Source organism: Sander lucioperca, chromosome 2 (assembly GCF_008315115.2).
Source record: "Sander lucioperca isolate FBNREF2018 chromosome 2, SLUC_FBN_1.2, whole genome shotgun sequence".
NCBI lineage: Eukaryota > Metazoa > Chordata > Actinopteri > Perciformes > Percidae > Sander > Sander lucioperca.
This window is the reverse complement of record NC_050174.1, coordinates 10959793-10970804: the sequence shown is the minus strand read 5'-3', so window position 1 is coordinate 10970804 and position 11012 is coordinate 10959793. Positions and strand designations below refer to the sequence as shown.

The 11012-nt window shown below is 38.5% G+C and overlaps 1 protein-coding gene across 6 annotated transcripts in view; it reads left to right on the top strand.

Moving 5' to 3' along the window:
* The window catches only part of ccser1 (coiled-coil serine-rich protein 1), a 128714-nt gene that overhangs the window by 7939 nt on the left and 109763 nt on the right, over positions 1-11012 (top strand). For 5 of the 6 annotated variants that reach the window (XM_031308945.2, XM_035992137.1, XM_035992141.1 and 2 more), the window contains exons 3-4: positions 73-499; positions 3416-3600. In XM_031308945.2, the coding sequence (XP_031164805.1) occupies positions 73-499; positions 3416-3600 (612 nt within the window). The remainder of the gene's footprint in view (positions 1-72; positions 500-3415; positions 3601-11012) is intronic. The other variant, XM_031308946.2, reaches the window with a different exon arrangement.

The window sequence follows — 11012 nt, the reverse complement described above, 5'->3', positions numbered from 1 at the left end:
TCATAAATGTTCTTGCATTTGTATCATTTTAAAATGCCCTTGATGCATGTTCTGTTTTTTACACATATTCAGTCCTCTTCTCAGGTTTTCTTCACTCCAGCCCAGTCCAGCGCAGAAAAACCTTTACTCCCTGACACCAGCACAGCAAACAACACAGATTATGAGACTGCCATTTCCCTCTCAGAGCCTGAAACAGCAGTTCCCTGCCTACCTCTGCAGGAACAATCATTGGAAGAGAGGAAGGAGAGGTTGGAGGAGAGAAAGGAAGCGAGGGATGAGTTGTCAGCAGAGGAGAAGGAGTTGGTGGAGGAGAGGAAGGCAGGTTACCACACAGAGACAACAAGTGAGAGTGAGGCATGTGTGGTACGCAGCGAGGGTTGTCACTCTAACCCAGAGCAATCGGAAAGAAGGGCAAGAAACATACGCTCTATTCAAGAAAGAGGAAGTTTCTGTGGCTGCCACGAGCCAAGGTCCTCTCACTTGAGGAAACCACATGCAGGTATGAAACTCATGCAAACACTTGTAGGTAAATCATAGATTCACACACACACACACGCACACACACACACACACAAACACACACACGCACACACACAAATATCATACACGATTGTACAATGGGAGTTACAGGCCCGAGTTGATCCCTCATGATAACTGAGACACACAGATGGACACAAACTTGGCTTCCACACTTGTTTGACATTCTTTTGTAATGAGGGCTCCATGAAATTGTTTCTTTGACTTCTTGCTGTGCAGTGATGATGTGTGCGGGCATATATACAGTATTTGCTGTATATGTAGCCTGTTGCTTGCTTTTTTTGGTGACATCGATGTATCCATATGCTCTTTATCCCAATCACTCTTTTGCTTTACTTGCTTTCTAACTTACACACTAGGCCTGCACGATTTGGGGAAAAATATGAATCACGATTTTTTAGCTTAGAATTGATATCACGATTCTCTGCCACGATTTTTTTCTGACGAAGTGTAATGTTTATTGCACACATGAACCATGACAAAACAAAACAAATTGGCAGTACCAAACAGATTTGTTTTGGCACCTATAGCACATTGTGCATCACCACAAGGCTGTAAACATAGAGGCTACAATGAAGAGAAAGGAGAGCATTGCAGTGCTTGGGAGCGCTTTAAAACCTTTTTTGTACAGTCTATGTTTAAAACTCACAGAAGAAAGTAGTAGCGTTTGTGATGCAGTCGGCTCGTAAAATTAAATGAGAATCGACGTCATAACAAAAAAACATTTTAATCAAAAAAAAAAAAATCGAAGTTATTTAAAAATTCATTCGTGAACAGGGTGAATCGAGATCGCGATTTTATAACAATTAATCGTGCAGGGCTATTACACACTCACGCTCAATTTGCCATAATAATTTGGCAGTGTAAAGACGAACAGATGACATGTTAATATGTATATGTATATACATACATATTAATATGTATAAGTGATGCCTTGCTCCTGCTCCTTCAGTGTTGTTTGGTTTTATCACTTCATTATGTTTGACTGAACAAGTGTGAACAGCGTAGTCTTTGAGAGTTGATTACCAAGCCTCTCAAAGAGATTCCCCCAGGAAACTGGTAAGTGGAGGGGGTGCAAACTGGGCTAATCATAATCAAAAGTATTCTTATACTCATGTCTTGCTCAGCTTGTTTCCACCTGGTAATTTAAAACTACTAGATGACTAGTATGGACAACATCATTTTTTCCCAACTTCCAAATTCTTTGGTAAATCAAAGTTCTGATAAAAGTTGAGAATGTTTCTAAATATTACAAGAAATAAGTACAGCTTGAATACGGATTTGAAACTCTTGTAGCTGTCACTCCTAGCAGTAACTCAGAGACAGTTAATCTGAAAGAAATGCCCTCAGTTAAATAAATCAGTGCCAGTTATTGGTGACAGTAGTGAAACAGCGTGTGTCATACTGACAATTTATTCCTAAACCAAAGATGATTTGTTACTATCGTTCTCACTTCTTCAGCTGCTGTGACATATTTCAGAGGAGGTTTTGTAGCCCAGGCTTCTCTCGTAAAACAAAAATGAATAATTTCGCCGTAAATCTGCAGCCCATTATGTTGTTACAATTGTTTACCTCATGTCAAACTTTGATCAGACACTGACAAACATGGATTTCTGGCCGAGTTAATTACCCTTTCAGGAAAAGAGTTAGATAACTTAAACTCATAAGGAGTGTTGGCAAATTTAGGGTTTCTCTTAGACTAACTAACCATGTGATTAGGAATCAGAGTTTAGTTAGCTGCAACTCATAATTGCATTTTGCCAATACTGAAATGTCACTTTATTAATTCTCTGCATTAATATGATATATATGCTCAGTTTGACACACTGTCATCTTTCTGTTATATGAGAAACTCTGGAAGAACTGTAGCTGTGGCTAATGTAATTGTACAATTTGTGCGGTTATGCATTTTAAAGTTTAAAGTCAAGATTGTAGGATCATTTGCCAGCATAGTGCGGTATCAATGGACTATTGTGGCACACACACACACACACACACACACACACACAGACAGACAGACTACAGTGATAACAGAGCCACAAAAACAGAATTTGACTATATTAATTTACGCAAACAGTGTTACAGGCTTCAGGTATGTGTCTGATTTTCCTTTCTTGTTGAAATAGTCTGAGCCTGTAGTAAAATGGTTGGAGATACAAGGAGACATGATGGTAATCATGTGGCTTCTTCAGTGTTTTGTTGCTCAGTGCGAAGCCAAAAAACTGCAAATACCCATATATCTCATTTTTTCAGAATGGGTTCACAAGAACAAATACAACAAAGAAGACATACACATAGGGAAACTATTTGTGTATGTGGTTGTGTGCAAGTGTGTGTGTGAAAATGGGTTTCATGAAGTGGTGTTTAAAACAAAAACAAATGTGTTTTTAACCTTTCTCTCAATAAGAGGATTTGGCATTGTCTGTCTTTATTCACATCTTTCTATTAGTAGATCAAAATAGTGTAATAATAGCAATCTCTTTGTCTGACTAAAGAGTATTTCCCCTGAAATATCACATTCAATCTCTAGTTTTATTATTTTTGTCACACAGCAAGTTTGGTGTAGGTACTCAGATCATTTGAAATTGAAATTACAAAAAATTACATAAATACCATCTGACCAAAAAGCAATATGGCTGGAGAGCTTCAGAAAGGGAAGATTTAACTTAATTTAAAATACTGAATAAGTTAGAGCAACTTTGTCATTAAGTTTTATGAAAATAACCTAATTTCCTACAGGAAATGGGGATGACTGCTACCATTGGAAATATAATAAAAAAATGATTATGTCTCTACTTGTGAAATCACTGTCACAACTGTTTCACCTTAATTCATTTGTCTGACTTTCTTCCTCTCGTGAATTGTTTCTTTCCTCCAGCCTCTCTGTGTAGCAGTGTCAGCCCCTATCATGAGGTGATGCGGATGGAAAGGCGTCTTCGCTCTTCATCTGAGGGGGCTGGTGGGCCTCGTATCCATGGAAACCACAGAGATGCCCCAGGCATGGAGGGATGTGGTCTGCTCAAACACAGAAACAACTCCTCGTCATCCAAACTGGGAAGTCTGGTAGGTCTTGAGCTGTGTCTGTAATGATTTTATCAGTTAACACACACACACACACACACACACACACATATATATATATATATATATATATATATATATATATATATATATATCCAAAGAAATGCACCATAACAACATTTCAAAACATAATAGGAGTAAAATTAAATCAATTATAGTAGAAATAAACCAAATAGGAATTAAGTTACAGGGCAGTAACACATTGCCCCAGATTTAATAAAGAAAATTAAAATACACTAGAAATTATGAATGTGTTTAAGACAGAGCTGTGAAGGTGTGAAATAATGCCCTACATAGTGGTATTTATACAGTAACTAGATGTGGGCATTGTGTAAAATCACACACAGATATTTAATATGTCCACAAACTTGAATCCAACTTCATCCACAATCTGTGCCCTTAGCTGTTTATTTATGTAGCTGTGTACTCACACATACAACTCTGCATATCCAGGAACTGGAAAACCCACCACTGGATTACCAAATTGCCAGTGCATCATTACAGGAAGACCCCTGGGGATGAAAAGAGCGAATGTAATTGGACACATTTGTACTCAGCTTCTACACACTCCCTTATAATATACTGGTGATGATAGGAGATCCTTTCTAATCTCACCCATGCTCAGTACCCATGCCTTTGGCAATAAAAAAACAAAAGTGTTCCAGCACACCCTGGGCAAAACCAGGCGCAGGGCACTTGACTCTACTTTGCAGCTTTGATGCACAAAAATAGTGCTTTTTATTTTACTTTCATTAATAGTGCCTGTTTAAATTTAGAGTGAGGACAAAATATGGTATGTTGGTGATTGAGGATCCGGGTAATCTCAGAAACTGACTTCTCTTGAACTCATTTTGAGATGTACGAGTTATTTAATAGGATCCAAATGGAGCTAAGTGAGAAATGTCACACATGTAATAGCGATCCACAGTGCTGTATTGACTTTGCCATAACAAACTGGCACCTCTTAATGTGTCACTCGTCGTAATATTCAACAGCTCAAATTAAGCATAAAAATTAGTGCTGTCAAACGATTCAAATATTTAATCGCGATTAATCGCATTAATGTCATAGTTAACTCGCAATTAATCGCACATTTTTATCTATTCTAAATGTCCCTAGATTTCTTTTTGTCCAATTATTTTTTCTCATTTTAGTGCTCTTATCGACATGGAAAAGTGGATCGGCTTGCTTTGTGCTTTTGTCGCCTGGCTTTGACGAGGGGGCGGAGAATTCGCATCAGCTGTGTGCTTGGCCATCAAGTGGTATTTCAGATGGACGTGCTGCGATGATAGCTCAGTTCACAACGACAAAACACACAGATCACTTTGGTCTTGTCAATGGAACCATTTGGCAACTTTTTAAAAGTAAACTTTACATTCAGAATCTTATTGGCATCCATTTCGGCGTCTCACGCTCACCATCCACTCAAAACATAACGTTAGCCTACTACTCTTTGGCCGGCTCGCAAGCCCAAACAAGTGTGTGCGGCGTGCCTGTTGTTTTGTTTCCGGTCTAGCTAGATCCGGTGTGGTGTTGTAGTTTTTCTAACGTTACCAGTTGTTGCAACAGCATGTGAAAAAAACTACAAAGTTTGCTATGCCAACAAGCACGTTAATCTCGCGATAAAAAATTGACGCTGTTAAAATGGGTTTGCGTTAACGCCATTAATAAAGCGTTTAACTGACAGCACTAATAAAAATCTGTAAATGAGTAATACTGTATGTGTGTACACATGAATTTGAAAAGGCACAAAAGGCGGGTTTCTTACATTTAAAGCTATTCAAGGCAAAGCCCAGAAATGATGTTCCGTGCGAGTGTGAATGGATAAAGTACTTCAGTCATATGTAGGATTTAAGCAGTTTTTTAGCTTTGTTTGTCTAACAAACATTGCACACGTCTTTGTTGATGCATGCTGTAGCTATATCCACATTTGTTTCTAGGGAAAGGCTATAGCTATTATTGTGTATGGGTTAACACACACGAGGAAGCTCTGTGGGAGGAAAGCTAGTTTAAGTCAATCCCATTTATTTTACCAGGGACTATAGGCTTTTACTTAGAGATTAAAAAGGACAGGGATATACACAGCACATTGCTATGTACTTTACAGACTGCATTTGCTTCTGACTGCTACAGAAGGCAAACACTTTACCAAATGTGGTCTTATCTCTTCCTTTCCTTCCTCCGTTCTATAAAGGGCTCTTTAGGGGCCTAAGTTGTGCAGAAAGAGCAGGAGCCTTGGAGTGTATATTCAATTATGTACCACCACTTCTCCTCTTTCTTTTAGTTTGATAAAAGTTTGTTGGTTAGCAGAGGGCATTTATAAAGCTTATGAAAAAGTCTGGGCCTACATACCTGAGACGGCTTCTTCTAAGTAAATAACTAAAGCCGCTGAGGGTATGAATAAAAGGAATAGAAAATGTCTGCTCATTGTTTAAGCATATACAACATGCAATGTGGCTGAGGCCTGTGGGACATTGCACCAGTTCAGGGCAAAACAGAAACAGACTAAAGCACACCAAACTAAACAGCATGCTAGGTGTATTTGCTTTATTTTTGCTGTTTCATTACAGCACCAGATAGAATATAATTATTATAAGGAAAATAAAGATTTGGTTTGCGGTGACAAATGACTAATTGGTTGAATTCACAGAGATAAACTGTGAGGTGCGTCTGTGAAGCAAAGCAAGGCAGTGTTTGCTTGAGCTGTTTGGTGTTCTCATTCCAGTTGTTATTGTTATTTTGATATCCCTTTAGGATGTGCGAGATATTTATTTCACCGGCATATACACTGTTGGTTCCTCAATGACAGCTGTGATAATATTTGTGCAGGCCGACAGTGATTACATTCAATTCCAGTTGACAAAAAAGAACAACTTTAGGCATTCTCTCTTATCTCAGAGAAACAATGTTGAATTATGCACCTTTGCTTGTAGTTTGATTGGCATATATGGGAGAATAGTTCAACTGCAATCCACTTTAGTTTGACTGTTACTATGCACATCAACAGTTGCTTGGCAGCTTGCTTGTGTGTTGTGACATAGGCTGTCTCTTCCAGTCTAGTTTATGCCTTGTAAAGGCTAGATATCACAAGTGACACTTGTATTAATCATAGAACAGATAAGGATTCACTTCCTCTTCCAGACATAATTTGTAATTACCACAACCACATGGTTGGGGTTTGAAATGAAAAACAATGAAGATATTTAATATAGGTATTGAATGCTCACTTTGCCCAAAGACATCATATAAAAGCAGTATCAATTATCTAGTCACACATTTGAATCTAGAGTCAATATTAGGGTTGGGTATTGTTTGGATACCAGTGCTAAAGCGGTACTTTTAAAACGGTACCGGTGCCTTAACGGTGCCTGAACCGATACCTTTTAAGAAAGTCAAAAAAAAGAAGGGTACTAAACAGTTGGCGACATTAAAGAATGGCTTGTTTATTGCTAAGGCCATATCGTCAAAATTAAATGTTTAATAATAATGTAATCACTATAACAATAACTTATTTCACTAGTAAATAGCTGTTGAATGACAAAAGCAACCACCAGATGGGAAAAAGGCATTTAACAACAACTTTGAATGCAACACGATGCTGTAAATTACCAGTTTCATTGAACGCACCGTCTGTGTTTTTCCGACAACAGCAGCTGCAGATTGTTACATCCCGGTGTCGGAATCCTCTACGGTGAAATACAGACAAACTTTACACCGTTTAGCGTTAGCTGTCAGCATTGTAACCATGTTTAATCCAGCTACTAGCTAGTGGTAGGCTAATGTAGCTTCTGTCGAGTATAGTGTTAACTAGCGTCACGTGCAGCAATGTTTCTGTTGCCTGTAACGTCTGTTTCAGAGCATCAGAGAGAAGTGCAGTCATATCAGTGGCACCAGAATGAGGCACCGAAATCCGCGTTGCTATTCCTGCAGCAGCAGGATGTGTTACGAGGAAGTACGGCAAAATAGTAGCCTGTTAGGCACGACGCAAAGCCGAGTGAAGTGAAAATAAATTAATGGCGGCATGCGATTAATACGATTAAAAAAAATTAACGCATTATGCTCGGCCCTTAATCGCATCGCGATTAACGCGTTAATGCTAACAGCCCTAGTTATTTTGTAAATCATTGAACAGTGTAGAGGCTAAGAAAATGGTAAATATACCTAGAAAGAATGGAGTTGATAGTGAATTAGGGGCTTGTTATCTTTTAGAGAGGAACAACAGTCTGAAGGACTCGAACCCTCCAGGATTGAAATTGACTACCTCTGCTGTAGAAACAAATGTTTCTTTTAATTCACTGAAACTTCTTTTTATCCACAGCAATGTGGATTTTCTCAATGCTCAATGATTTTAATTTTAATAGCTTTTTGGTTATGTTGGTGCAGTCAGATATTCATTCAAGATAATCATAAGCTGGTAATGTGTAGTCATAACTAAATCCAGTTCCTCGTTTTAATGTTACTACTGTTACTACTTCCAAATGTAAGGCTCTATTCAGTAGTAGTTTAGTACTCAAGATTTATCATTTAGCTTTAAAATGTACATCTACACACCGTCTTTTGTGACCCGTTACGAGAATCAGAGAATGTTGGACCCAAGTGCAGAGACAGCCAGGCAAAAGTAAGCTTTGAGGATTTAATACAATAATCCATACAAACAAAAGGTGTTTTGTGAACAGCAGGCAAGGTAATCCAAAATGTGGTAGCAGTCAAACCGGGTAGACTAACACACAGAACTCCAAAACAGAAACAATGACCTGACAACAGACAAAGCAAACACAGAGACTAAATACAAGAGATAACGAGGAAACAAGAGACAGGTGACAAGCGCACACAGGAACAGGTGAACCAAATTAGGGTGGGGCGGACAATTACAAAGGTGGGAAAACACAAGGCAGGAAGTAAAACAAGACATGACAAGGGAGAAAACAGACTACAAAATAAAGCAGGAAACTGAAACACAGACACAACCATAACAATCCTACTAGACAACAATATACCATTTTCATGGTTGTAATTTTGACTAGTCATTGCAGATAAAGCAAAGATGTAACAAATAACATAGAACAAATGATGGTGTGTCCCAATGAAGGTGCTTTCCGACCAAATGTTGCCAGGCAAAGTGTACTTGTATGGTGTGGCAAAAAGAAGGCATGACAGGATATGCAATGGGTAGGGTTGTAAGCATAAATGAGGGAGCATGGCCACCAGGCGAACAACAACTCTCCACATGGAATTATAAATTATACAATTTCTTTTCAAACACTTCCCTTTCTTTATTTCTGTTAACTGATTGTGTTTTTTTTCTGCTATGAAGTTATAAAACAAAAATATGAATACAAATCCCAATCCCACTGCCTCTCTCTCTATTTATCTGTAGAACCTAACAATTTCCACGGGTCAAAGTTTAGTCAAATTGAACGGAGCAAGATCAGGTCTGACCACACCTTAAGCATACCTCTGATCCAGCATGCACAATACCAGGACCTGGAAACTAGAGCAATCAAATAGTGTAAAGTTGTTTCATGTTTGTAATTACACCTGTGCTTTTCTGCTATATGTCAACATGTCTGCTGTATAAAAAGGTCAATAGACATGCAGATGCATTCCAATATGTCCTTGTTAAGTACTTAATCTTCTAGAAATCCTTTCACGTCCAGAATATATATCGCAGATGTAGGAAATGTGGATATCTCACTCTTAAGTTATGACTGTAGTCATGTTTTCTGCCTCTACCGTCTCAGTCACAACATATTCTCATGAAGTTTCCACACTTTACAATACGTGAGAGGAATCATGAATAAAAATATGTACCTCAAATGTCCACAGTATAACGCACAGGGATTAAGTATTTGTCTCTCTTACATTTTAAATGGCATTGCTTGTTGAATATGACATGTATGTTTGTTTTGCTTTGTGATGAGTGATTATTCTGTATTGATAGAAGTAGATATTTTATAAAAAAAATAAATGTCAGGTGATGTAAGTGAGACAGTATGAGTAAAAATCAGTTTCTTTTCATTCAACAAACAGATTTCCGATTTGACTGGACATTCAATCCTTTGATCCCTCAGGCACATTGTAAACACAACTGGCTGTGAAGCGTCTGCTCAGACAGAATGAAAGTCATGTGTTACTTTGTATATTTTCCATTGCTCGAAGCCATAATACCTGGCTGCAAAGCCAAATCTCTCTCACTTGATCTTAATGCATTTATCACCCCGGAGCACTGAATAAAATGTAATTTTCATAGACTGTATTTGTGATTTCCACAGAGTGTGAACAGCAACCAGTGGATTTTAATGGACAGAAAGAACCTCTTGCTTCCTCTTATCCCTGCTTTGGATGTCATTCTGCTTGGCAGTTAAAAGATGGAGCCATCTGTTAATGAGAGCTGAATCTGATATTATCTCTATTAACTCAGGAATTATACTCACTCAAATCACATAAGCGAGGTAAAAAGGTGACATCTCTGGGTTGTAAAATTATATTAATACATTTCTGTGGTTAGAGGGGCACATTAAAATGGGTAATTTAGCTTCAAATGAAGTCTGTGTGCAGTAGTATCACACGGTATGGGTCTTCATTTCTTTCCCAATACCTTTAGCAATTACCTGTAATGCCTGAAATGAGTTCTTCTGTTCAATTGCATTACGCTAAAATGCATTCTGGTCTTTTTCTGATGTTAACTGTGCTCAGCATCCATTTAAAAAAACAAACAAAAAAAACAGTAATATAGTGTTATACATTACAAAGTCCACAATGGCTTCATGTAGGTATGGCCACACACTGATAGCCAGACACGCTCGCTCTTTTTTTTTTTTTTTTTTTTTACAACTCACACTCTACCTCTCTCTTTCTCTCTCACTAACACACACACACACACACACACACACACACACACACACACACACACACACACACACACACACACACACACACATTTGTTTCACTATCTTTGTGGGGACCCGTCATTGACATAATGCATTCCCTAGCCCCTACCCTAACCTTAACCGTCACAACAAAATGCCTAACCTTAACCCTTACTCTCACCCTAACCATAACCTAATTCTAACCCTAATCCTCAAATCAAGTCTTAACCCTCAAACAGCCCTTTAACCTTGTGGGGTCCAGCATTTTGGGCCCCACAAGGCTGTGCAGACCCCACAAGTATACTGTATTCCCCGGTTTTTGGACCCCACGAATATAGTAAAACAAGCACACACACACACACACACACACACACACACACACACACACACACACACACACACACACACACACACACACGGACAGAGGTGTAGTTGAATAGTTAAGCATGTCACTGAGCATTGAGGCTTTTGTACTCCGATGGGAGGAGATCAATACAGTGTGGCTGTAAGGTTGTTTATGTCCAA